The sequence below is a fragment of the Pungitius pungitius genome, chromosome 13 (genome assembly GCF_949316345.1).
Source record: "Pungitius pungitius chromosome 13, fPunPun2.1, whole genome shotgun sequence".
NCBI lineage: Eukaryota > Metazoa > Chordata > Actinopteri > Perciformes > Gasterosteidae > Pungitius > Pungitius pungitius.
The window spans coordinates 4,269,079-4,296,676 of NC_084912.1; the positions used below are offsets into that span (position 1 = coordinate 4,269,079).

At 46.5% G+C, this 27,598-nt stretch overlaps 2 protein-coding genes across 2 annotated transcripts in view; both read left to right on the forward strand.

The window, feature by feature from the left end:
* Window positions 1–5,598: 5,598 nt before the first annotated feature.
* On the forward strand, window positions 5,599–7,838 carry znhit2 (zinc finger, HIT-type containing 2). The gene is made up of 2 exons (XM_037466489.2): window positions 5,599–5,729; window positions 5,962–7,838. The coding sequence occupies exon 2, from the start codon at window positions 6,043–6,045 to the stop codon at window positions 7,777–7,779; it is 1,737 nt and encodes a 578-aa protein (XP_037322386.2). The 5' UTR covers window positions 5,599–5,729; window positions 5,962–6,042; the 3' UTR covers window positions 7,780–7,838.
* Window positions 7,839–8,269: 431 nt separating this feature from the next.
* Window positions 8,270–27,598, forward strand: part of lrpprc (leucine-rich pentatricopeptide repeat containing) — a 41,206-nt gene continuing 21,877 nt past the window's right edge. Inside the window, exons 1-23 of the mRNA XM_037464800.2 lie at window positions 8,270–8,487; window positions 9,297–9,499; window positions 9,673–9,795; window positions 9,917–10,038; window positions 10,275–10,333; window positions 10,595–10,681; window positions 10,774–10,900; window positions 11,054–11,198; window positions 11,328–11,485; window positions 11,571–11,676; window positions 11,812–11,919; window positions 17,492–17,610; window positions 17,691–17,781; window positions 18,468–18,537; window positions 20,435–20,462; window positions 20,928–20,985; window positions 21,801–21,907; window positions 22,210–22,287; window positions 22,458–22,529; window positions 22,759–22,869; window positions 22,983–23,113; window positions 23,341–23,426; window positions 27,148–27,355. Of these exons, the coding sequence (XP_037320697.2) occupies window positions 8,282–8,487; window positions 9,297–9,499; window positions 9,673–9,795; window positions 9,917–10,038; window positions 10,275–10,333; window positions 10,595–10,681; window positions 10,774–10,900; window positions 11,054–11,198; window positions 11,328–11,485; window positions 11,571–11,676; window positions 11,812–11,919; window positions 17,492–17,610; window positions 17,691–17,781; window positions 18,468–18,537; window positions 20,435–20,462; window positions 20,928–20,985; window positions 21,801–21,907; window positions 22,210–22,287; window positions 22,458–22,529; window positions 22,759–22,869; window positions 22,983–23,113; window positions 23,341–23,426; window positions 27,148–27,355 (2,603 nt within the window). The 5' untranslated portion in view covers window positions 8,270–8,281. The remainder of the gene's footprint in view (window positions 8,488–9,296; window positions 9,500–9,672; window positions 9,796–9,916; window positions 10,039–10,274; window positions 10,334–10,594; window positions 10,682–10,773; window positions 10,901–11,053; window positions 11,199–11,327; window positions 11,486–11,570; window positions 11,677–11,811; window positions 11,920–17,491; window positions 17,611–17,690; window positions 17,782–18,467; window positions 18,538–20,434; window positions 20,463–20,927; window positions 20,986–21,800; window positions 21,908–22,209; window positions 22,288–22,457; window positions 22,530–22,758; window positions 22,870–22,982; window positions 23,114–23,340; window positions 23,427–27,147; window positions 27,356–27,598) is intronic.

Sequence of the window (27,598 nt, forward strand, 5' to 3'; positions counted from 1 at the left end):
ACACAACCAGAGCCAATGAGTGAGAACGCGCGTGGGACAGCGCGAGGGTTAAGGGACGAAGGTGTTGGAGCGTGAAGGGGCTTTTCCCTGCTAATACGCATATAATGATGTGACTTTAACTACATCAACGTCACTGTGGGGAGCGGGGGCGGTTGTTTTGTTGATCTGCAGGACCGTTCCGTGTGTGACTCACACCTTCACAAAAGAGAGAGTTAAAGGAGGAAGCAACAGGAGACAGATGGAGGTTGACGAACAAGAGGAGACAACGGCCAGTGTGTTGTTTTGAGTGCGCTGAGAGGGAAGTGAAGCCGACAGTGAGTTGGCCTACATCCTAGTAGCTTTATGTGTGAGGGGGGGGGGAAGTCTACCTATTTATGCATCCGCACAGTTTGTATGTGTGTGTGTGTACATATGCTGTGGATGCTGTGCATAATGCATAATATAGATTAGAGGTTTGCAGCCAGAGATACTAGAACTGCAAGAGGAGATTTCAGTCTGAGCTGTGAGGAAAGAATGAAGAGATACGGGTAAATAAGTAAGTGTGCAGTTCGAGGCGAAGAGTAACTTTCTTTCTAATAAAATCAAAATCAAAAAACCGACGACTCTCAGACACCAACAAACATGTAGACATGCAGACATGCAATGATGCAACAAGGGACAAGAGACTAACATGGGTCGAATACACTGGGCAGGTGCAGGTTTTTGGACACAGGTGGAAACAATCATCAACACTGCAGACAATCACAGGGGAAGACAGGACAAGGCAGGAAGTGAAGTTAACCCAGGGACACGAGAGACATGAAACTACAAAATAAAACAGGACGTGGACCCAAAACCGTGACAGAAATAAGCCCCTTCAAGTGGGAAACTAGTTTGAACGTTATTTAGAAATAAGTCCTGCATGCTTGAGAAGTAATTGTTTAACGTTGAAAAATGAATAAATGGTTGAAACATCTCGTCGGAAGAAATGAAAGAAAATGTCAAAAGGGACAGGTAAATTAGTTGGTTTGAAGTTAGCCAAAGTTACAGAAATGGCTGGCACTAAATTTGTCAAATGGATGTTTTGAAATACTTTAAATCTGTCAGATGTTGTATCTGTAGTGGGCAACTTTGAGGTACAGAGCATTTGGAAAAGGCATTTTAGCTAAAAAGGTGAATTAAGGATAATGACCTGCCACTCCAACCTGAACATTACTTCAACTCTATAAAAAACGTATTTTTTATTCATTTGAAATAAAGTCTAGTTTAACATGAAATGTTTGAGGATGTGTGAGTGTGTGTGTGTGTGTGTGTGTGTGTGACTTATTGAGTGTACTTTAGAGTCTGGTTGAGTAGATGTCCTTCTCGTTTTTTTTCTGCAGTGACATGCTTGAAAACATTATCACTTTCAGACTCTAAAAGTGGTACCACTGTAATGTCCATCAAATGTCCCAAAAGACACAAAGACACACACACACACAGCAACATGCGCACAAACACATCCCCACCCAACATATCAAAGCACAGTTGTCCCTGACGTTTCAGGGATTTAGAGCCTCATCCCTGGTTGCCACCAGCTTGAAACTGTGATCTTCACATATATGACACCTCGGCTCAACAAGGTCCCACACACACACACACACACACACACACACACACTGCCCTGCCTCCCCTGCCATCACATTCTCACTTCCTGATATAGACAGACAGACACCAATCCTGTGGGGCACAGACAAACTCGTCTGTTTCGCTTCCTCCTCCATCCCTCCTCTTTTCTTGAGCCGCTGCTCCCTCTCGTGGGGATGGAGGAAGGGGGGGGGGGGGGGGGGGCAGAGGTTAGACAGATGGAGGCGGGTGATACACCGATACGCAGTCAGGCTCAGGTTGGCTCCTGCGGGAATGGTGGGATGGAGAAGGGGAAGTAGAGGGGAAAACATGGAAGTCTCACTCTGCTTCCTTTTTTTTTTTACCAGTCATGAAAAGACAAAGCGAGGTCAGACAAAACAGAATTAAAAAAAACATAATTCATCTCAAACATCCTTTTGGTGCTTTTATAATATTGTTCTTACATACAAATCATCAAATAGGAATGATTTTAGATAACTTTATTTGGATTATGCTAGAATTCCAAATGAAGTCAAGTGCATTTAGAATATTTTTTTGTTGCACAGCATGAATTTCTATTGACTGGTTGCTGCTCGTTGAGATGTTTGAATCTCATCACTCCACTGACAAGGACACGCCATGTTGCACTATTCCCTATTGCTCTTTGCTTGTTACATGACCTGCTCCTGTAAAACCGTGCAAGCCTCAGTGCAGTGTGAAAGGACAACGCCCTTTGTGTCATGTGTCACACACTATACAAAAAAGAAGACTTTGATGGTAAAGGGACTGACAAATACTACCAATCCTCTCAATGATGATTGCATATGTCTCTTATCTTTTGATATCTTATTTTGTATCCAATATTATTCACTATAAGTGCCTGAATTACTTCATTGAGAATGGCAAACAACATAAAAGCACAAATCAGCGTGGCATTAATAAAATGAAGTGATTAAGCATCCTAAATAGCACTTTCAAAACAAGAAATCTCTGAAAACATCAAATTAAATGATTTTTTATTTGTTCAAAGCAGCTCAATAACACGATTGACAGTTGGCAACAACATGTTTTGTTCATGCTATTAAACTTAACTTAGCATTGAATTGAGAGCAAAATAGATCAACTGAAGAAGAATAGAAAATCGAGTCTGGATCTGCAAATGACAGCACATCAAAATTGCTGGTAGCCAAAAAGACTGGTGTAGATACATCGGAGCCTCTGTTTCCTGCCTGGTCCGAGAGAGACAGACACGGACGGAGATGGTGGACTCCTTGAGTGCTGCGATGTTTCTTTTTCCTTCTTCCTGCGAGTTTCTGTCGCTGCTGTCGACAGCCGCTTTAGGTCACCGAAAGGCTACCGCTCCATCTACCTGTGTTTTAACACATCACACGCCGGCCTGCACACACACACACACACACACACACACACACACACACTCAAAGGGAGGGAGCACCGGTTGAGGCGAATCAGGGAGCTGCACAGGAAACAGGGATTTGTTTATGTGGATTGAGTGACCTGGCAAAGGTTGTCAATTAAAGGAAGGAAGACAGAGGGCGAGGAGGAGGTGTGTGTGTGTGTGTGTGTGTGTTTGTGTGCACAGTGGAGCCTTATAGTAATAGGTAAATAATAGAACCAGGAGATTAATTATTGAGGAAGTACATTGATGCTTTCATGCTGTGGAGCAGAGCTTACATTCCTGGGTTCATTCATGAAAAAAAAGGTGGATGTAGGAGAGATGAAAGTCAGATAAGAGAGCGAGGGAGAGAGAGAGAGAGAGAGAGGGTGTTGTTGCTTTGGGTTTCAGTTCACCTGCCACCACTGACTGTGCCTTTTTATATATTGACATTATTTGTGTTATTATTTTAACTTGATTGATCTAATGCATGTTTTTTTTAGAGATTTCAATCTATTGTGCATCTGTTTGCATTTGTTGTATGTTGATACTTGATCATTTTAGAATCCTTTATTATCTGTTTTATAGCTGGAAACCAGGGCACTCGTGTAAAGATTTGTAAATAGATGATTAAATAGAGTTGCATGCATCTCTCCTTGTTTCACCTGTTACAATACAGGTGAGGTTCTAGCCATTTGATTTGCTGACATCATCAGGGGGATTTTGGCATGATGTCTTTAAGTTTGATTAGACTTGCAAAAGTGAGTCATTCAGACTGAAAAACTTGCTTCCAGCTCTCAAATAGAAACTGGTTATGAGACACACACGCACAGACACATTGTCTCCCTTTTGGGCTGACAGGTGACAGAACAGTCTACATCAACATAGGTCTACTCTCTTTACTACACACACACACACACAGCTGGTGTACAGTAGACAGCCACAGACATGCCAGGGCTGGACATGCCCAAAAGGCAGAGCCTGTTCCCTGTCACCTATCAGCTGGTGGCAAACAGCGGGGGTGTGTGTGTGTGTGTGTGTCATGTGTTTGCGTTTGTGTGTTAGTGTGTTAGTGCTCTGGAAATTTTCTGTTTTTCTTCACTGTTGTTGCACCACAAGCCGCTGTTGTAAAATGAAGTTAGTTAGTAAGTTAGTAAAGTGAGGCCTTTATGAGTGGGGGCTGAGCTTCACATGGACTGCACTGAATATCAGAGATATTTCATCATGAGTTGGACTTTGTTGTATCAAACTAATCATCTCAGTGGGTGATGTGTGTTGGATAATGGCGGCTGTAGAAGGTGTATTATGTTTTAAGGGGAAACAGTACGTGGTACATTATGGATGTTCCACACCATCATCTCCAGTTATTATACCAATCTTTTCCCTTTTTGATTATACTGTAGACTAAAAGCAAAAAGGTCAAACCTGCACCAAAACCTGGACGGGACTCGGGCATTTCCACATTGCATGAGTCCAACAGTCACTAAGTAAGCTTGTGGATTCAGTGCTGGGGGGAGGGGAGGGGGGGGGGGGGTGCTAACATGTCACAGGACATGCCATGGAAGAGCAAAGGAGACGCGAGGAGGCAGCCGCCCACCCAGGAATGCTGGCACGGCAGCCAGGGGCGGAGCCAAGACAGCATGGCACACGTCGACCTCGCCCCCCTCCTCCTCACCCTTTCCCCCACGGGCTCCGACAGGCGGCACGGGAACCCCTCGGCCCAGTGAGGGGTGGACGGCCATCTGACAACTCCCCACCTGCGTGACCTTTACCATGCTTGACCCCCCCCCCTCGCAGGGGACGATCACCTCATGGCAAATGGCCCCGCGGGAAATGTAGACACAGAGCACAGTCAGGGGGACACGTGTGTAGATAGACACAATGTAGAGATTGACAGAATAATACGTCATAACTTTTCAGTTTATTCCGTCATTTACATGCAAGTCTACGGATGGACTCATCTTTGGTATAAACTCATATAATCATCATAATTGGCTAAACCTTATGAAACACATGTTTGTTGATTTGTTCAAACAGTTAATTGACAGATCGCACGGAGAAGACGTTCTGAGAAGTGAAAAGCATTTAAACAGTTTTAGGTTTCTAGAGAACTGAGCGGATGCAATAACAATCAATGGGAGCAAATGCTGTTGTAAAATATTTTGTTATAAATTAGAGATAAAAAATGTCTCAAGACAAATTAATCTCCATGTCAAAGTTAAGAAAAGTAAGCTACACTTTTGTAGCATTTTGATGACTAGACCTTGGATTTAAATGGTTGTGTTCTTTCCACTTGAATTTACGACCAAATGGTTATTTCTAATTTCAGCTGACAATTTATTTTTGTAGAAGAAAATATCCCCATAAGATTAAACAAGATCATATCTTTTAATAGCGTTATCCTTGATGCTGTTGAAGCTCAGGTAACAACTTGTGTGATGGAGTGAACCTTTTAACCTATTTATTTTACCACGGAATATGCATTTAAATAAATGTATAATAAAACAATTTTAATGGTTAAAGGTTAATATTTTATTTAATTTCTAAATGTATATTTAGCTTAATTTTCTATGTAATAAAAGCTTTTTTTTTTAATCTGACAGACTCCAATGTGACTGCCTTTTTCGGTGTCTGTGAAGAAAATAATGAAAAAAACCGCGGCTGTTAAACTAACGACGTCATCAGTACGCGACGTGGGGGTTGGATCGGGACAACAAACGTGTATCGTCGGTGTTTCTCCAAATGCTTGGAAGTGAGTACCTGTTGTTCTTTAAGATGTGGACACGGATGACCGCGTGTTCTATTGACTCTGAGCATTGTTGGTGATTATTTTACGGATGCAACGATACGCGGAGCACACCGTGTTCGTAGCTAACGTTAGCCCCTCAAACTGTCAGATCAACATTGGGACGCTAACGTTAACTAAGTACAACACACACATTCCAAATAACTACTACTATAATTTTAATTTCTTTAATTCTCAGATTAACTCTTCTGGACTTTGAGACCACTCGACACTCTCCTTCCTTTGCTTCAATATTGTTGCCCAACCCGATCCACCTCCAATGAATCCATTAATTAGACGGAGACTTCCTCCCTCCGTGAGGAGTCTGCTCACAGATATCGGACCAAAGGAGGAATGGATCGACACAGAGCCCGACGCCGTGACCAGAGACGGTGTAATGCTCCCGTCGAGAGGAGCTGCTTCTGGACAAGAGGAGTTTCTCACGCCGGCCAAGACCCGAGCGGAGGCAGATCTGGATGGAACTGACCCTAGGAGCAGTGCAGTCTGCATGCTGTGCAAATGCAAGCCCTCTTGCTACACCTGCCCCCGGTGCAACCTGCAGTACTGTGGCCTGTCTTGCTACCGGAGCCCGGGACACTCTGTGTGCTCCGAGGAGTTTTACAAAGAGTCCGTGCTACGGGAGCTGAAGGATATGGGGAAAACGGAGAGTGAAGGGAGGCATAAAATGCAGGAGATTCTCGTGGGGCTCAGGCAAAAGGCGGAGAAGACAGATGGGGGCATGGGAAGTTTGTTAAAGGACGCCGGTGTTGTGGCAGAAGACGCCGATGAAGGCGAGGCAACGGAGAATGTTCAGGTTGTGGAACTCCTGTCCAGGTTAGCAGAGCTGCAGCAGTCAGGGGAGGGGAGTGCAACAGAGATTGAGGCTATTTTGAGAAAACTCGCAGACATCGGAGAAAGGGAGCCGCTGGATGGGGACGCGATTGAGGACGCCGAAGGTGCAGAGGCGCAGCTGGACTTGGCGGATCGGCTGTCGGGGCTGGACATTGACAAGCTTTCTGAAGAGGAGCTGTGGGAAGTTCTTGATAGCAAAGAGAAGGAAACGTTTATGGGTCTCGTGAGGGGTGGAGCCCTTGGCGGACTGATTCCCTTGTGGAAGCCTTGGTGGGAGGAGCATGAGGATGGCGGGAGAGCACTGGTGGAGATACTCGAGGACGAAGTGAGCAGACAGAGAGGTGAAAGTGTAACAACTGTGGCTGAACAGGATACCGATAATGAGGTCAAAACCTCTAAAGAAGTGGTTCATGATCGGAGGAAATCAGCTACAAAGTTGAGGAAGATTAAAGGAGGAAACCAATTGGAAACTGGCGACGAAAAGGGAAGTTCAGCAGTCACTGCTGTCCCTCAGATTTCTGCGAAAATCCCCAAATTGACTTCCTTGTGTGCAAATTCATCTCCGCTCGTATGCTATGGTTTGGTCAATGCACTTTTTGGCTACACCTTCACCCTGTGCCTGTATAACAATGACACTGATTCCCTGATAATTGAGTTTTGTGACATGATGCTTGCTTTGTCTGAGGCACTGAGCTCAAGCAGGGTGTTCAACTCTGTGCAAGAGGCCTTGGACTGTGGAGAAACACTGATAATAGGTGGAGGTTACCTGGACAAGGAGGATCTTCTTGCCCCGTCCAGGGCTCTGGAAGCCGTGGCTCACATCACAACCGGCCGGGACCGAGAGGATGCTGCTGGATACTGCCTGGCAGCCTTGAGTCAGCTTCGCTCAGTGTTCTCCCAGGCCAGGAAAGCTCTTTCTAAAGAGGGAGTAGAAGGAGCAAAGAGACAAAAGTACTTCCTGGCAAGCAAGAGGTGTGAATTCTTTCAAGCCTGGGTGTTGGACAATGCACACAGGGTTCGTGGACTAGCCATTGAGTTGTGGAACGAACACAGTAAAAGAGAGAGTGCCAGGAGCAGCATGGAGAGAGACAGGGCTGTTGTTGAGGAGAGCTTGAAGAAAGAGAAGAGACAAGGGAAAGCTCATTTGATTGAACAGCTGACCTAATGAAATCGTCCCTGAACATAATGATTTTTGTAAAGGTTCATGATAATAAAAAACAAATGAAAAAAAAAAAGTTTACTTTTTTTTTTAACTACCGTGTACATCTACCTCAAATATAGGCAAAGTGTTAAATATGGTGTAAGTGGGAATTACAAACAACCAGAAACCCGTAGTGGATCATACATCGACATTATAGGTCCAATAAGAGTCTTCAGTGAGACTTTGTTTTAATAAAAAATGAACATCTACTGTACTAAAATAACAAAGCCGTTATACGTACAACTCTTAAACTTTGCAGAAATATCAATTACACTGGTGCTGTAAAGTACATTTACTCCAGTACAATATTCGAGCACCATTTTTTGACAGCTTTAGTTAACAGCACATTCAAAATATTACTATTAAAATTATTGTTGGTACGCTGTGACTTTGCGACGCACTTCTTACGTCACTGCGCGCCCCCTCTGACGCGCTCCTTCCGTCTTCAACCGGTCACGTGGTGCGGATGCCCTTCCACAGCGCGACCGAAAACATGGCGGCGCTCTTGAGATCAGCACGGCTACTCAGGTTTTCGCCTTCGGGCTTGCTTCAGATCACGGGGGCCAAAAGAAGCGGCCCCCCGCTCGGTCGCCTGTACAGCGGAGCCCTGGGCGGCAGACTGCACGGAGTTTGCGCCCGACGGAACGACCCCGTCACGGGAAACGTGTCCAGGTATCACGCGCGTCTAGTTAGCCGTTGTTGATCCACGCGTGAGCCGGTAGCAGGGATGTCATTGACTCAATGACATCTAGACACACACACACACACACGCGGATCCACTCCTAGGCTTATTTGAGTTGTGGTATTAAATGTATCGCGGTAGAATAAGTGAGATAGCTGCGTGGGTTAACTGTTTAGTAAACATGGCTCCTCCGGTTACACAAGGTGATGATTTAGACCTTGTGTAACGAGGTCGAGCTCAACAGTCTCGTAATGAAGCCAATGACACTCGTGTTGTTGTCGTATTGTAACGGCTGACAATAAATTCGTTATATTTATGAGCTAACTGTTCTATCATCGCTTTAAATACTCTCGAGACCACCAATGCACGTGGTCATGCTGCAGCTTATACGATGCAGAGTCAATGTCAAAGTTGACATTCCATCAAGTAGTGCTTGAGGAACTCTGCTGATGTAAAAGCTGCAGCATAACAGACATGTGTTCCTCTGCGGTGCCTTCTTTCTCTCTCAAGGTCATAACGCTGAACAAGACTGCAGTCTCTAAACAGGCGGAGCATCCACATATGTATTCATGTTATTGTTTATTTAACGCCTGTGTTGTTGTGTACTCCGCACACCCTGCGCTGTTTGCTCAGTGCTGATGAACATTTTCAATATTAAATTCACCCACAGAAGAACTGTGTTTCATGTCTTTGCGCTTCTTCCACCTAATTCATTCTGTGACCCGCTGCTTTTCTTCTTCTTCTTCTCCTCTCTCTCTCTCTCTCTCTCTCTCCACTCATTCCGGGTCTCCCTCTGCAGTCGCGTGTGGCCTTGTGCGGTGGGGTGTGCGCGCAGCTACGCTACGGCTACGGAGCAGAAGAACGAGTCTGGCACTGTGCTGCGGTCCAAGCAGTCGCAGCAGTTCGACTGGGCTCTGGCCAAGCTGGACAGCTCTGTGAGGAGAACCGGTCGCATCACTAAGACCTTCCTGCTCCGCATCTTCCATGATATGTGCAGGACAGGTAGGCCGCCCGAGCAGAGATCAGGGGGGATGTGAGAAGCAGAAACTGTATTTTAGTTCTGTATTTATAGAACTGAGCGTGCTCCCATGTTTCCCCCTTGTTGGACCTTCTGACTCTTTGCTTGTTTCTACATCCACCCTCCATCTTTTTGCTTCATCGGGGTCCGTCTGCAGGTTATCCCAGTGGCAACCAGGCCTTGTTACTGCTGCGTAGCTGCGGCTTGCTGCTGCCAGAGGTTCCCCTGGAGGAACGCACTGAGCTGGCACACCGTGTGTGGGAGAAGCTGAACGAGTTGGGTAAGAGATCCCACCAATGGCAACCCTGCCACCTTAATAAGAGACCTTTATTGTATAGTATGCTGTAGATGTCACAGATGTGCTGAGACTATGCATTTGAACACTGCCTCCCTCCCCACAGGTGCACAGTATGATGTTAGTCACTACAACGCTTTGCTGAAGGTTTACCTGCAGAACGAGTTCAAGTTTTCCCCCACCGACTTCGTGGCCAAGATGGAAGCAGCCAACATCCAGCCCAACAGAGTAAGCACTGCAGTGCAAAGTACAATACTGACAGAAAACACACGACTTCTGTCTGATTGAACCCATCAAGCGCAACAACGCAAATGAGAAGAGGAACGCACATCCCTACAAAGACTTTTGATGCACTGCGGATTCCTAGTTGATTATGCAGAAGATTTCTTCACAATCGTGTTACCTACTCGTATACTGCCGGTGATTCTTTTGTGTTTGATTCGCTTTTTTCTAACTGTTCCCAGGTTACCTACCAGAGACTCATAGCGGCGTACTGCCAAAACGGAGATATCGAGGGAGCCAGGTGTGGAAACGTTGTTCTCATGAACGCACCATCGTTCAGCACAGTTCATGCTCTTTTATCTGCAACTAGACAGAATGTTGCACAACCACAGCCTTCCCAAAAGCTGACTTTCAGTCAAACTGGCATTTTATGGGACATACTGCTTTATTTCTGAATAAAGAATGAATTAAATTATTTCTTTTCATACATAATGATTAATATCCGGCGCCAATGTCCATTTATTACGTGGAAATAGATTATTGTATTTGTGTTCCTCCTCAGCACCATATTGGGTTTCATGAAGAGCAAAGATTTACCCATCACCGAGGCGGTTTTCAACTCCCTGGTGACCGGCCACGCTCGTGCAGGGTAAGTCTCCCGGCTTTTGCTTCCAGCGTCGTGTGTGTTGGTGTGTGGGATCATTTGGTTCTAAACCTGCCGTTTCATCCGTCACTTTGCAGGGACATCGAGAGCGCTGAGAGCATCTTGCCTGTGATGCGGGGAGCAGGAATAGAACCGGGCCCTGACACTTACATCTCACTGCTTAACGCCCACGCTGAGAAGGGAGACCTGGACAGTCTGAAAAAGGTGTGCTTTTCCTTCTCTATGCCCCTCCCTCCATTCCCTCTTGCTCCTCCGTACCCCACCCTGCTTCCCAAACTCACTCTTTTCCTTGTTTTCTTAGTCCTTTCTGCCCCCCCCCCCCTCTCCTAACTTCTCTTCTGTCTCTCTGTGTGTCAGACCATGGAGGCAGCAGAGAGCGCAGACTGCAGTCTGATGGACAGAGACATCATGCAGGTCATCTTCACGCTGGCCAAAGCCGGACACCAGCAGCACATCCCGGCTATGGTGGAGCGCCTGAGACACGAGAGGGGCTACGTTCCAGGTACACACACACACACACACACACACACACTCACTGTTGTCTTCAGCGGCTAACCTTAACTCACCTGCTATAATCGCAACAGTTATGGGAAGCTGAGAAGTATTAGTATGCGTTTCTTTTCCCCTGTAGATGCCATGAACTTGTGCCTGAGCCTCATCACTCAGGGCCTGGAGGACACGGCTTTTAACATCCTCAAGACTTTCCCCACACTGCAGTCAGAAAGCTACAACACAGAAACCGCTAACCTGGGCAACTTCTTCCTCAGACACTGTGTTGACATGGACACGGTAAAACATGTCTTATAGCACTGTACGCTGAATGTTCATTCAGATATTCTAAATGTCATTACTGATCCGTGTGTGTGAATTACAGTCGCTGGAGAAGATCGGCCACTTTTGCAAGGAGCTGCAGGAGTCAAACCTGCACACTTCGGCCCTTACTTTCACTCTGTCCTGCGCTCTGGAGGCCAAAAAGACTGGTACGGTACACTCTTTCATTAAGTTGCATCTAGAGAACCTTTTATATCCAGTCACTATTACTATACACACAATCGGTGTGTGTAATGGGTGTATTGTGAGTATAATGTATTCATGTTGCTTTCTATTTTTTGCAGCTCTGTCTTTAAAGCTGATGAAGCTGCTAAAGGAGCAGGACTTACCCGTAAGGTCGCACTACTTTTGGCCCCTTCTCACTCAACACGTGAAAGATGGCAACACAGCTGGTACGCACACACACACACACACAACTTTGTACAACAACTTTGTATGTTTTGTGTAAAATGTCCTTCTTTGTCATATATATATATATATATATATATATATATATATATATGACAAATGTCTCAATAAGAAGTGTCTCAATAAGAAGAAAAAAAAAACATGAATTAAGCCATCAATTGAAAGGAAAAATGCCTTTGCGAAGCTCTCAGTTTGACCCCAAAACTCATCCAATCTTGTGTATGTGTGAACTTAACGGCTGCCATTAAACCCCAAACTAGGGAAACAAAAAAAAATCCCCACCCATCACCTGTTTGTGCTGAAATGTCAGTTTTGTTTTTGGGGATATTTGCAGTTTAGGTGAGCATGTGGTGTTATTTGTGTGGTGTACAGGGGATTATAACTTCCTCTGTGCCAGAAAGGGCTTTTAAAGGAGTGTTTCCCCTCAAATATTCATGCCCTGCAGAGTGGTTCAACTGGGACAGGTTTCACTGTGCTGGGGCAGTCAAGGGCAAAGAGCTCTGATCCCTGCGTGAGAGAGTTGGAGCAGGAAGGGATGAAACAACACACACACACACACAAACAAAAACACACACATTCAGATCTCTCCAGAGAGCTCTAGGAATAGATCACAAAGTTTAGAGCCCCCCCCCCCCATGTCAGCCACTTTGGACGGACCAGCCCAAAAACACACCCTGACTTTCAGAGTGCACTCTGATATCAAAGTCATAGTTTTTAATTCCACTTCCTGATCTACAGATTCCTCCCGTTGAGTGATATCCTTCAGACGCTGTATTGACCCTTCAGAAGCTGCTGAGAGAATAAATGAGTGGTTGATCTGTCGACCTTTGCCCCGGGCTGGGGGGGCCCCAGGGTTCCTTGTCGGGGACACCGGGGGGGGGCGAGGCGAGTAGCCCAAAGCACATGCAAACCCACACATACATGGATGCACATGCAGGGCTGAGAGGTCAGAGGTCATTCTGCTCAAGTGGCTGTTCTCAAAACCTTTGATCAAAACAAACTTGTTTCTCAGCACAATTCTTCTCCCTTGATTTACTTTTTCTTAACGAAAAAAAAAAAACATTTTCAGGTATTAAAAAGTTTTTAAATGAAAACATCAGTGGCTTGTGCAAAACCTCACTCAAGCTGAAGGGACATAACAAGATAATTTGTTTAGTTTCTATGAAAATGGCCCTTGTTACAAGAGGAAATAATGGAGTGTGTTTTTCATTTTGCAGGAGCAAATTATGTTCTAAAAAAATGATGGAGGGACGATTTTGTTTTCCACTCTTGTGACCGTGTTCTGAGCGTCACAGTGAGTGTACACGTTGGGCTGGTTATTGCACATCCCGTTGTTTTTCATGAGTGGTTTGCCTGCACACGAGGCACTGCTTTCTGTACGGACCCTGGTGTAAAACTAATGTTTGATGATTTGATGTCTTAAAATGTGTCTTCTCCAGCGAGTACAGTTTAGTGGAATATTTCTGTTTCCAATGTCTTTCTCAGGCTGAAAGGAATGTCTTTTTTTTTCTTTTTTTTTTTTCTCAGCTTTTGTGGAGGAAATGGTCTCAGTGACAGATAGCCGGCATTAGAAGACTTGTCCGAATTCACAGCTCATTACAAATGTAGCCTGTCAAACGTGTTCAACGGCGCCTTGGGTTTTAAGTGCTTTATTTATGCTGAGCTCTGGCTCTCTCTTTGGTTTTTTTTAAAACGATTAATAAATGATGTCCTCTTCCGCTGTCAGCTAATTGACGGCATTTGAGCTGGCAGGGAGGAGACGCTGGTTAGACCAGTGTGGCGTCGGTGCAGATTGACATCTGTGTGCGGTCCGGACACCTTCTCGGCTTGAATGGTGAGACGCTCCAGCGCCTCGCTTGGCAGCGTGAGGAAGAGGACCAGACACATGCACAACCCCTGACCGCACAGTCTCAAAACCGCAAACGCATCAGACTGCATCCATTTAGTTATCAGAGACCAGAAGGAAGGAAGGGAGGGAGGGAGGGAGGTTGGGGAAAGTTCTCCTTTTCTAACACAGTGGCTTGTTTCCAACGGTGTTAGCCTTAACCCTCATGAAAGATGCAGCTTCTCCCTCCTCTTTCTCCTCCCTGCTCTCTCTCTCTCTCCCTCACTCATTGGCTGCAGGAGGTGTGTGTGTGTGTGTGTGGGGGGGGGGCTTTCGGGTGCAGGTGATGTGACTGATGAGGAGTGACTTGATTTCATGTAAATGTGAGCGCTCTGAGGGAATTCACTTTGGATTACGCGCCCCGCTGTGCACGGCCCATGAAATATTAAGCGCCGTGTCACTTTTTGTCCACAGGTGTCACTAGCGGGCAGAGGGGCCGGATCCGTAGAATCGGTGGAGAGCAGCGGGGGTGGGGGGAAGAATCCCTTTTTGCATTTTGATGAGGTGTGGATTTGGCGGGTTTAGCGGAAGCATATGCTGGGCCATGCTTCCCACCTGCCGCCAGCGAGCCACGCGCTTGTCAGTCCTGGCGACGCAGCATGCTCTTATCACTTTTGACACGGGTGACCAGGAAGCGGGAGGGAGGGGAGGGGAGGGGAGGGGAAAGTGCAGTGTCGGTCATCTTGTGTGTTTCTTGTTTTAAAGGCTGCCTTGTTTAGGCTGTTCTCCTTCCTCCACCTGACCCTTATATCTGCCACCTCATTCCAGTCTTTCTTTAATGCCGCTTTGTGGAGAGATGTAGAGTTGGCAGAGTTGAAGCAGCGCCGCCGCTGCCATCTGCAATGCAGCCCCCCATGAAATGTGTTTTAGCCTCAGCTGAGGTATTTGGTGGGATGAGAGCCAAAGCTTTGCCTCGATTTAAAAGAAGGAAAAAAAAAAACAAAGCCGGAACAATTTCCAACAAACAAAAGTGTTGTTGCTTTTTTGCCTGCAAAATGGAAACGGTCTCTCTGCACTCTTGTTTTCTAACAACAACAACAACAACAACAACCCAGCCGTGCCTCGCAGCAAACCACGTCTACCTTTTAGAGAGTCTTGGGCGGCGAGACAGATGGTGCTGGAGAGGAAAGGAGAAGTGACAGGTACACATGTCCGAGGACGGGAGGAGACGACGGCTACCGGTTCACTCCGCTCCTCCTCTCCTCCTTTCTCCGTCCTCACTCCTCGTCTGTGACAGTTAACCTGAAGACATGAATCTGATGGTGATATCTTGTGACCACTGCCATGCTTAACTCACTACTCTGATACTTCTTGCCCGGATGGTGTGTCAGGCTTCATGCTGACCAGCCTGGATGGCCTCCGCCCCGTGCAGAGTCTTTATTTAAATTGTACGGACAGGGTTGAAGGCAAAAAAGCGAGACTCAAATATGAGTAATATGGAGTGAAGGGTACCGGACTTTAAAAGAAGAACGGTATAAATGACACTTCATTGTATCATATGTGTCTTTGTTGTTTTCCTCATTTATTCTGAAATCACACTTTTGTGCGGTTCACCACGTTTTGACAGTTTGAGTCACACCCACCAAGGTAGTGTCCCGGACCTTCACATCAAAAATCTATGCAACCTCCTTCTCTCCTTCTCGACGTATCTTGTCTCCACAGCCAAGTGTCCAGCAAATGACCCCCACGGTGTTGTTGTTACGCTTCATTTTTCGGCTTAGATGAATTTGGTTACCTTCGGGGCAGAGCTGGGCCAGCTGTGTACTGGCTTTGCGCTAAGCTGAGATAACGAGTAGTATGTCGGTTTTTTTTCTTCCTAAAAGTTGTCCCGGGAAAGGGAATAATACCAATCTGATGGCTCCTCTTAGTAGCTCGACTTGTTACTGCAGAGCAGCTGCCCTGCGGCTGAATAATGAGCAAAAACTGAGCCTCCTTTTCCAAGAATTAAAAGCTCTTTGTCACAGACTTGAAGACTTGACAGAAAAAAAACCCCACACACAAACATGCTTGAAATGCCAGAAAAGTGCTGATATTTGTAAAAAGTTCAGAAGCCAGAAAAGTGGAGAGAAAAGGCCGACTCATGCATTTATACCTCCGGTTGTCCATTGACTTGTTTTCGGTCTGTCTGGCTCACCGTGAAATTGATTATGGATTATTCAGGAGGAAACCAGGAGCTCCTGCTCTTCTTTCACAAAAAGAAAAGCTTGGAGGAAAGCGATTAGGGGGTAAGAATGGACCGATTGAGTTCCAAATGGATGGATCCTCCATTGAGAAGAAAGAGAGGAATATCAGCAGGTCTCTTGAAAGCATGTAGGGCGGATAGTGAGAGGGCTGGATGAATGGGTGATCTGGACGGAGGGGGAGTGCATGAATGGACGGGTGGAGTGGTTCAGGTAGCCCTACCTGGGATAACGCAGCTCCAGCCAGGTTCTAATGGCGTATAAAAGCCTGGGCCTCATCTTTTATTTAGCTAAAGAGAAAGACTGCCAGGTGAACGCAAAAGTCCCAGGAGGACACAGAAAAACAGCCCCATATATATATATATATATAATATATATATATATATATATATATACTGTAAATATGTTCCTGTGTACGTTTTTAAAACCTGAGTGAATGCACACACAATCTTGAGGTGCGTCAAAAGGAAGCACTTTAGTGTTTTGTGTGTGTGTGTATTGGAACACCGTGTGTGTGTTCATTCATAGCACACAGATGCCGCGCATGGCAACATGACGCGCCTGTGCCCTCGTTTGGACGCGTCTCCTTCGTGGGCGCCCAGCTCGCAGACATATGCAAAGTGCTGCAGTGTGCGCACGCTCGCAAACAAACACACACACACACACACACACTTGCGGGCGTTTTTTCGAGCACGCACGTGCGGCTGTTCCATATGCATGCGGCTGTTCTCGGGCCTCCTTCCCCCCCCCGGGCGGGACCCCGGGGCTCTGCAGGAGAGCAGGGATATGGTGCAGGAGTCCACTTCAGGCCGAGTTGCGTGTTTATGTTCACGTATCCTCCAGTCCAAGCAAGAGAGGGGAGCAACCATTAGCATTTTGTGTGTGTGTGTGTGAGTGTGTGTTTAATGCCTGGCCATTCAACTGAAGGGGTGAGAGAAAGTATGTGCCAGCTCATTTCTAAGACTCCGGGGCCCGTGTGTGCGTGAGCGAGTGGAGGAAAGCATTTGTGTGTCTGTTGCAGTGCAGCATGTGATTGAATAAAAACAGTCGAACAAAAAGACTTCCCCGGCCCCCGAATAGTTTTCCTGAATGCACATGCGAGGAAATGATGGATTTTTCACAAATGTAACTTGCATCATCATCATCATCAAGATGATGTGGAATAAAACTAAAATAATCTGATAATTGAAAATTTAAAAAAACGTATCAAAATGTAGTACAAACACCAAAACGCTATTACAGCTTCAACATTATTGAGGATTGCTAATTTTTTCTGTGTTGTGTCAATAAAATGAGTATTATTTGGTTTGAAGACACTAACTTGACATTGTGGTAACCTTTTCCCTTTTTATTATGGTGTTTTCTCAACAATGGAAGGAATCTGTTATTGTCATACTTTGTTTGTAGTTTTTGTCACATAATTTTTCACTTTGCAATCAAACGTACGTCTTCAAGGACATCATTTGATACTTGTGTGTGTGTGTGTCGTAGGTGTAGTTGAGGTGTTGAAGGGCATGCACGAGCTCGAGGTGTCTCCCGATGTGGAGACTTTGACCACCTACGTCCTCCCCGCCTTCCCCAGCATGGAAGCGGCTCGACAGACCCTCAAGGTGAGCCATCAGTCCGTTTGTGTGTTCATGGGATTTTTGAAAGATATTTTCTGACATTCATTTTTTTTTTTCTCTTTTAGGATGCAGGAATTTCCCTGAAGTCGGAGGGCTTCTTGTCTTCAGAGGTTCGCTCGGTGGCCGTTACCAACCTGGCCGAACTCTACGGCATACGTAAGCACAGACGCACACACACACGCACACACAAACTGACAGAAGTTTGACTTTATCTTAAGAATCGCTGCTCTGCCTGCGGACACACACACACACACACACAGACACCTGCTCCCCCTCTGTCCCCTCACATTTTGCCCACTTACTCCTCCGTGCTCATCAGGCCTTTTAAGAGATTAGTCTGTGTGAATATGTAAAGAGCGACTGGCCGGGGGACGGCGTAGAGAAGGCCGTTAAATAATGGACGACTCGTGCATTTAAAAAAAAAAAACGTCTTGTTTTAGTCTCAAACCTGTGTCGTTTGCGCATTAATCGCTCTGGCTCAGTCCCCAACGGATTTTCCCTTCCAGATATTAGGAGAGTTTTCTTACATTTCTCCTCGCTCTGCATCATTGTTCTGGGTTCGCTGAGTTAACAGCAGACTCCTGTAACTTCATCAAGCAAAAAAAATCCTCTGTGGCTTCTCAAACTCCTGCAATTTTCAGCCTCTTTCCTTTTTGATATCGCTTTAAATTGATATATTTTTGACATTTTGTGGATTAAAAGTGACATTTTTCAGATTAAGGTTCCTACATCTTCCCTTCAGAAAGATCCTATAGCGGAATGATTCGTGTTGAAGAGTCGGTCTGCATGAAGACTCTTTCGTTCCCTTCCCCTCGTCCATCTGTCCCCTCTCTGCTTTGCAGTGTCCGATCCCTCCTGCCCCTCCATGGACCTCAGCAGTTTCCGCGGCAGCCTCATCCAGGGCTTCAGAAAGTGAGTCAATCAGCCCGTCCTCTGTTTACGTCTTGATGTGTTCCCCGTCATTTGATATTCCATATTTCTCCATATTTTACCCAATAACTCTTGACTGGTGTTTCAGCGAGGCCTGTAGCGCTGTTAAGGTCACTGCAGCATACGCTGTGACGATGACATGTGCAGCACATCACACCGTCTACCAGCGTCTGTCCGTCTGACCGTGTGTGTGTGTGTTTGTGTGTCGGCAGCTGCAGGGAAAAACACTCCATCACACACACACACACACACACACACTGACGCGTTTACACGGCTGCCTCATACATATGGAGGCAGTCGTCGCTCAGCTCGCGCCCCCAAAGCACCGTGGGAGATATGTAAATGAGCAGATGCCCAACACTGGCCCTGATACACAGACCTCGTACAGAACACGCACACACACACACACACACACACAGCCTTAGGACCAGTGGCTGACCCGTGGGCTTTTAGTGAAGGGGTGTTGATGAATATTTACAGTTTAGCACCACACACCAAGAGGAAAACCCTACGGCTCCGCTCAGGGGCCCGAGGTGAGTCAGAGAGAAAAACATTGGAGTCGTCTGCAGGGACCAAAGTTATTTGTTCCTCTAAAAAGTCCAAATCCTCAGTTGAGCTTAACTTTTCACTCAGCCAATACATCCCTTGTTGTAGCTGACGTGTTAATTAACTCTCTGTTGATGATTTATCTAATACAATTCATATTTATTAAGGAAAACCCATCATTAAAGATTGAGTTTTTATCTCAATAACGAACACAGAATAAATGTAAATTACTTTTGTGCTACAATTGGCATGTCTTCTGCGTGTGCTTGCTTTAAAAAAAGAATATTTCATTATACACATACACATCTCTGACTGTTAGGTTGCCTGACAGCATCATAATTGGGCTTGTCACTTGGAGAGAGGCGAGGTGGGGGGGGGGGGGGCTTGCGTTTGAGCGCCGTGTCATTGCAATGCGGGGCCTGGCCCTGTCAGAGACAAGGTCAGGAGATAATTTAATCATTAAAGACCTCTTCTCTCCCCCCCCCCCTCTCCACCAACTAGCTGACAACGCCAAAAAATGTCACACTTTGTCATCATTTAGAGAGTGTGTGTGTGTGTGTGTGTGTGTGTGTGTGTGTGTGTGTCCCATGTGGCTCCCCAGGCTTTGGTAACATCTTTGTAACAAAAATCTGTCGCTCTTTCTGGCTGTATTGTACTACACTGTCAATTCGGTAGCTATGGCAACGTTAAAGTCCGTATTAAGGGGCCCGGAATCAAAACCCATTAACTGTCAAATAATTAGGTGACGTAAAATTATGAATTTTAAATATTTATGCGCTTTTTTATTCAAAATCTCATAGAAACCTATGAAAATGTTTACCCTCTTGCATTATATTCTCACTGATTAGAATGAGCATTCTATATTATCTCTACTATTAAACTAGTGCAACCATGACATTTAAATCCATAGTTCACAGTACACACGTCACTGACCCTACAAGCCATCAACGATACGGGGAGTTTTGTCCAAGGACATTTTGCAATATTGTGCTTTGACAAACAGCGTTTGCGTGGCTTGAAACTGTGGAGGAAGATTTTAAAGTTTTTGTGGTGGATGTGGTTCTCATAAAGTAGAGATGTCATTTCTAAGACTCCGGGCCCGTGTGTGCGTGAGCGAGTGGAGGAAAGCATTTGTGTGTCTGTTGCAGTGCAGCATGTGATTGAATAAAAACAGTCGAACAAAAAGTCGAACAGTCGAACAAAAAGTCCCGATGTCTTTGTGACCTTTGTGACCTTAAAGCAAAGCGAACCCTCACTTATAGACGAGTTGCACATTCCCTCTGACCCGTTGAAGGCCGTCTGCTCATGTCTTGCCCTCTACTGCCCCCTGCAGGTCGGCCGATGTGGAAAGCATGGTGAAGGTAAGACCCGATTGGGATCACATTGTCTGGAGAACCAGCGGGATTTAAAAAAGATAACAGTAGCTGAATGTGATCGAGATAAAGGGCCGACGGGAGGGATGACTTAATGAAAATAATCATTCAAATTTACAATAAACTATTACAGGGTTGAAGGCATTAGATTAATCTTGACCTGTCTATACAGTAGAGTAGCTTATCCTCACAACAAAAGTGTTACATAGGAGTAATATTTGGGATCCATATAAAATACTATATGATGCAAACATTTAGTAATAGATGGATCATTTTTTATATTAGGTTATATTAGTTTACCTAATTTACCCTGAACCCTTTCTGAGGTGGTGGTGTTTACTTTTTCTACTTTTTCTACATTTCTACTTTTTGTGTGTGTTTTAAGGTAAAACGATCAAAGTATATAACAACTGTGTATTTATTCAATTTGTTTTTATTTTTGTATTGTCTCAGATTACTGAGCTCTTATACAAAGATGAGCGCTTCTCCGTAGGAAACTCCACGGCTTCTGGTAAGGAAAGTGTGTGTGTGTGTGTGTGTGTGTGTCAGACTGCAGTCTCTGTCTCAGTCAGCTTCTAACTATAATTCAGACAACAGAAAGATGCCGTGTGTGTGTGTGTGTGTGTGTGTGTGTGTGTGTGTGTGTGTGTGTGTGTGTCAGACTGCAGTCTCTGTCTCAGTCAGCTTCTAACTGTAATTCAGACGACAGAAAGATGCCCAGTGTGTGTGTGTATCCATGTTGTGTGTTTATGTTCGGTCTCAGTCACAAAATACTGCTGACCGGCCCGCTTCCCGTCATGAAGCCTCCGTGAGTCGATGTCCAGATTTGTGTATTGAAAAAAAAACCTCCTCTCTCCTTCTGAGGAAATAGAGCCTGCTGACAGGGTGCTGAGTGGTTAAAAGTGTGTGTGTGTGTGTGTGTGTGTGTGTGTGTGTGTGTGTGTGTGTGTGCGCGGAGCGTTAATGTCGCTCCGTGTCAGCGTGTGTGTCACAGAGAGTCCCCCCGCACTGGAACTGGTGTTTGTGCTGGTGGGAGCGATGGAGACTGTTATCCGTGTCACATCCCATTAGACGACATCTGTGTGTGTGTGTGTGAGAGAGAGTTGAAGTAGGGGAAGCTGTCACTGCCAGCCATCGCACATTCACTCACACTCGCGGCCCAAAAGCAGCCTCAGTCAGCAGAAAAGAAACACAAACACACAGTCTGCAGAGGTTACAGAAAATAGTATAAATGCACAAATGGATGCAGTGACTGACACGGTGGCAAATTAAATTTATTCCCAAGACAGCTGCTCACTGTGTGTGTGTGTTTCTGTCCCCCTGCAGAAGCAGCAGATTTCTTCTTATACAATTTGATCAACAGCATGTCAGAAGGAGAAGTGCAAGCACAGGAAGACAAACTGCGGAAATACTTCAATCAACTACACGCTCAGGTAAACACGCGCATCTGTGGAAACGGATAACTCTGTTATCAGGAAGCACACCTAGCACAATGCTTTTTATTTAAGTTATCAGTTATTGAAGTACAGCGTGTTTACCAGGAAAGTAAAATTACCCCATAGTCATTTACCACTTTGAAAGCCGGGCACCAGGAGTCACAACTAAACAACAAAATACACCTAAACAAATTGCTCCTGGAATCATTCATAACTGCAGCTTACAAAAGTATGCAACTAACAGCTTATTTGTGAGCTGATCCATGGTTTGATGATGTTGAATCTCTTGTATCTTTCAGAACATTATTATTTCACGAAACATCTACAGAGGCATCAAGAACCTTCTGGACTCCTACAGCGTCCCAGAGCTCATCAAGGTACTGAGACATGGATCCCCAAACGTCCAAAAGGAGGATTACTCTTACCATTGAGTCACTTAAAACAAAAAGCATCATTGACCGGGACAAACCCAATAACCAAAGAACCAATTTCATGTAGTTGTCACACTTCTGTTGCCCGAATATAAACTGTAGTGACTGTGTTCCAGGACGTGGTTGCATTGGTGGACCCCCAAGACCGAGTGTCCAATGGCTCTCCTTCAGCTTCTCCCCGTGTCACTGTAAGTAGGACAGCGTGAAAAAATGCTGTGAAATGCAGCATCATTCATTTTTAATGTTTTCCCTATAGGAAAAAATTGTCTTTCAAACCGAGTAATCAATGGAGCAACACTGTTTACCTCATATTTCTGTTGTTTTTAATGACAAGCCCCATGTGCACACGAGGTCATGTATGAATCTTTGTACATTCTGGTTATGTGCATGTGTTTGATACCTCTCTTTCTCCATCAGGGAACTGAGAATTCTGCGTTTCTGCAAAAGCGACTGGCCGAACTGAAAGCAGAGGGCAAACCTTTAGGCGCGACCCTCAAACAAGCCATCCACGCTCTCTGTGCTGAAGAGGTTGGACCCGCTCTCCCGAAACCTCTTTTTTTCTTCTTTTTTTTCTTCCTCTAAACGACTCGCCGCGTCCGTGAGTTCAGTCCTGTGTGTCTGCTTGTGTGTGTGATCGTCAGAACCTGCAGCGCGCCCTCGAACTGAAGCAGGAGCACGAGGAGGAGATGGCGGCCGGCGGCTACGCCAACCTCATCAACCTGTGCTGCCGCCACGACAACGTGGAGGAGGCGCTCAACCTGAAGAGGGAAATGTGAGCGAGCATTAAAGTTTAACCTGAGTGGTATCCGGGTAGACGTTAATGCACGGGTCCAGCCGCTCTGCTGACTCGCTAAATACCAAGGAAACGCTTCCCCCAGCCCCCCCCCCCCCCCCCCCCCCCACTTCCGCCCCTTGTTTGTCTTCTCTCGTCAAACCGAGGTTCCGACAGTAGGTGAGTGGCTCTGGAATACGTTAATCTCGACCGTCTCTTCTCCCCAGGAGCCGCAAGGACTCGTCAGTCACGCTGGATGCCAGCAAATACATCGCGCTGGTCAAGGCCCTCTCGAAGAACGGCAGAGTGGACGGTAAGCTGCCCCTCAAAGTGTCAGTCGACGCCACACCGAAACCCCTCGGAGCAAAGGGAACTTCTTCAGTTTGTTTTGGGGAAAAGAAAGGAGAAAAAAAAGTGGTTAGTTTGCAAATCCCACCAGCATCTCCTCGCTACTTCTCAAAGAACTCCAAAAAAAGGCCCACAGAAGTCAATGTGTTGTTAAGCTGTGTGTGTGTCGCCGGCTTGTCACAGTCCGTCTGTCTGTCGCCCTCCCTCAAACCACATTAGCCGGCCATTTTCAGAATGCCACGGTGGGTTTCCTTCAGCCCATCGAAGACCCAATTACCATCAGTTTTACCGCTTTGCTTTTTGCACACACTGACAGGCGAAATGTTTCCCTTGTCTGTCGCCGTCTCTCCTCCCCGCCCCTCTCTCCGTCGCCGTCTCTCTATCTGACCCTCTCTCCCCCGCTCTGTCTCCAAGCGTGTCATTCTCTCACCCCCCCCCCCCCCTCTCACCCCCCCCCCCCTCTCCTCCCCCCCCCCCCCCCCCCCCCCCCACACACACACACACAAACACATCCGCAGCAGTGAGAAATGAGAGAGGGGGAAATTACAGGACTGTGTGTATTTTTCCCAAATTATTGAAATCCGCCTTGATGCTAATGGCAGATCATGTCCGTCGAAGTGCTTGAGCATTTCACATACACACACACACACACACACACACACACACACACACACAGGGACATGCAAATTTGCCTGTGAATTCAAGCAAAAGGGATTTGGTGGGCCCAACGGTTGGTGTGTGTGTGTGTGTGTGTGTGTATAGGCAGCGCTAACGCATTTGCCATTAGCCAGAGTGTGCATACGGAGGGGGACGCTTGTCAGGCACATTAGCACACATGGCTAACCTTGACGTTGGCCCGTCCCCGCCCAGACGCCGGTCCGCCCGGCTCCGAGCGCGCAGCAGGCCCAGCTGAAGATCATGTCTCCTGGCATCTTGCTTCATTTCTCACCCATCTGAGCTCTAATGGCTTTGTTGTTTTTGCCCTTGGAGCGAAGCCTCCCATCCCGGCTCGACAGGCAACTTTTGTCTGGAACTCGCTTCGTCCTTATGCCGCTCACTCCTCACCTCCATCGTGGTCCGTTTTTTTTTTTTTTTTTTTTAAATCTTCACATGGGCCTACCCTTCCATATCTTTGCAGGTTATTTGTGTGGAGAAACGACAAGAAACACTGTTATCCATTAATTTACCAAAGCTTTATTAAACTTTTAAGACATTTCTGTTGAGCTTACCTTTTATTATCTCAAAACAACAGAGAAGGACACAAAACAGTGCCCAATAAAAGATTCTCTAGTAATGATCACATTTTAACTGCTGACACTTCAAATCCGTTTAAAATAAACACAATTTCTCTGAGCTATCGCTGCCATTGATCGCAAAGATAATCAATGAATGACAATGAAAAGCTTGTTTCGTTTTTACTTTGAACATTTGCTACGTACGTCGGTTCTCGTGAAAGCTTCATGGGAATTTCTTATATTATTGTAATATCAACATGGACTGAAGAATTGGATTTTAGTAGGTCAAAGGTCACGCTCACTGGGACCTCACATCCTTCCCATTCTCCTGCTTCGCGGATGCTTTGGTGGCCAAAGATCACCGTGACCTTACAAAACACATATTGCGCCGTAACCCCTTCAGACAAAATAACTCATTGGATCAAATGATAAAGGAACATTTTGAATGGACATGGAGGTAAACTGCAACGTGACTTTGTTGGTGGTGTATGTCTCTATCAGTCAAGTCATGCAGCATTAGATGAACCATTGGGCTGTGTGATGTTTGTTTACCTGGCCTGTCTGCCTCCCCATCGCTTGATGCGTGTGTGTCTGTGTGTGTGTGTGTGTCTGTCTGTTCTGGCTCGCTTTGCTGGCCGCGATGCTCGGCTGAGCTGATGGATATGCATACTGGCTAAACGGACGGATAACCGGAGCAATGGGGGTTTGGATGTGGGACGGAGGGGGATGTTAGCTAGTGCAGCTCCATTTGGGCGGATCATCTCCGAGCCATTGGTCTCGGTGATTAGCGGGTCTGCCACAGAGTGATGGAGAGAGCTGTAGGTGGAGGGAGGGAGGGAGGGTGAGTGAGAGTGAGTTTCATACGAAGCGATCGACATTAGAGGGTTCAGGTCAGTTAATTATAGGGCCATTGTTTATTGTTGATGCCAGCTCCTGATCTGATTGATTTTTCCTTTGCACTGTAGTATTTTTAAAAGTTGGCCATGCTTTAGTAGCAGTTCCTAGCGATACTTTTGTTATCAACTTTAGTTTGTCAGCTTCTCTTCTCTGTTTACACTATTGGCTGATGGATAAGTGGACCTCAATTAAATGACGAGCGTTGTGTAATGGCACCTGAACGAGGGCATCGATGACGGCCACATACTCGCACACTCTTCTGACTGCAGATGCTTGGAGAATATTCACAATAAGGCTTTGCTTCTCTCTCAGAGCAGCGTCGCCCCTTTCCTCCACGATAAAACCTCTAAAACTTTTTTCTCTGGCTTTATCGGAAACGCTGTGTTGCCCCATCGTGTGCGCTCGAGTGAGTCCGCTTCACACGCACAAGGCGGTCAGGTAGACGTGAATGGGGCCCGTTCTCGTCTCTTTAAATCCCCCCCCTATCTTGCAGCGTCTCCTCCAGTGCCACTGACACCCCCCCCCCCTCCTCCCTACACCTGTCCTCCCTCGATTTTCCCCCCGTGCCATAAAATATGTGTCTGCTTTTGGTTGCCATCGCCAAAACAACTGGCGCCAGAGAGATGGAGAGACGGACTGAATTTAGGATGCCAAAGCACTCGTGTGTGTGCGTGTGTGTCCTGATCGTATTATTAGACCCACACTTGTTCATGTTTTGTTTGCTCAACATTTACCCTGCAAAGATTTGGAAAAGTGCACATATCGTTTTTTTTTCTTTTCTTCTTCAAATGTTCTCGTTCTCTGCACATCTCCCATCTCGGCCGCGCCGTGCAGATTAGTATCTGTGGTGAGGAGCGGCTGTATCGCTGTCAGCCCATTAGCAGCTGTCTAAATAGACGGTAAACGTGCCATAATCACCTTTTTATGCTGATACGCCACACATAGACGCGAGCACTCTGCCTGTTCCCTCCGTTTGGCCCCCGGTGTTGGCCAGATGGGCGCGCGGACCCCGGTAAAAAGCCCTCCATTACCGGCTGGACTTGACCAAACCGATCCACCCCCCCCCCCCCCCCCCCCCCTCAGCCCCGCTTGCCGAGGTCTCCCCGGGGCCACAGCGGACCCTTGTCGGCACACACCTATAATTTAGCCCCCCAAGTGCTTTGCGCATGCCAGCGGCAAAAAGCCGGCCTCCATTGTAGGGGTCCGGTAATTGTAGTCTCGTTTAGAAAACCGCAAGCAGCAATTAGCGCAGAGTTGGCATTATACAGGGTTTGGATTTGCATCCCCGCTGGGCGCAAAATGCTGTTTTAATATGGGTTTGTTTTCCCCACATGGAATTAGCTAAAGGGGCCTTTTATCATGCTCACACACCCTACTCTTTTCCCTCAGCTGAGCTCGGCCCATATCTCGCCACCCCTCCCCCTCCCCCCCCCACCCCTGCCCTCATTGTCCTCGCCTTTTCATTGCTCCTCTATCCCTTTCCCCTCAACCACTTCTGTCCCGAGTTGTTGTGGCTGAAGATGAAACCAGCGCTCCCTTTCCGTCCCATCGCAGAGGCCGTGGACATCCTGAAGGAGATGAAGGAGAAGGACCTGGCGTTGAACGACTCGCACCTCACCATGCTGTTTTACACGCTCAGCGCTGCGGCGTCCAGCGGCGACATCCCCACCGTCCGACTCCTGCAGGACACCATTTTCACCCTCGGACTGGCCAAGCCCACCTCCAATCTCTGCTCGCCCCTCATTACCGCCTACCTGGACAGGTAAAAACGGGGACGGGGACAACGGATTCAAAACGTACTAACCAGACAACCGGCTCACACTTGCTGTTTGATTTGTGTCTGCCAAATCCAGTTGCCAGGTGTGTGCGTCTCAATGAGTCACTCATCCCTCCCTGTGATCATAGCTGAGGCGACATTCCGGGTCAGCGAATCAGACAGAGAGAGGATGTGGAAATTGCTCATTTATGTGCGTGTGTGTGTGTGTGTGTATCTGAGCGGTGTTGG

Bases quoted from the DNA above. Each gene is read 5' to 3' on its own strand.
- znhit2 (XM_037466489.2), top strand. From the start codon at position 6,043: ATGAATCCATTAATTAGACGGAGACTTCCTCCCTCCGTGAGGAGTCTG.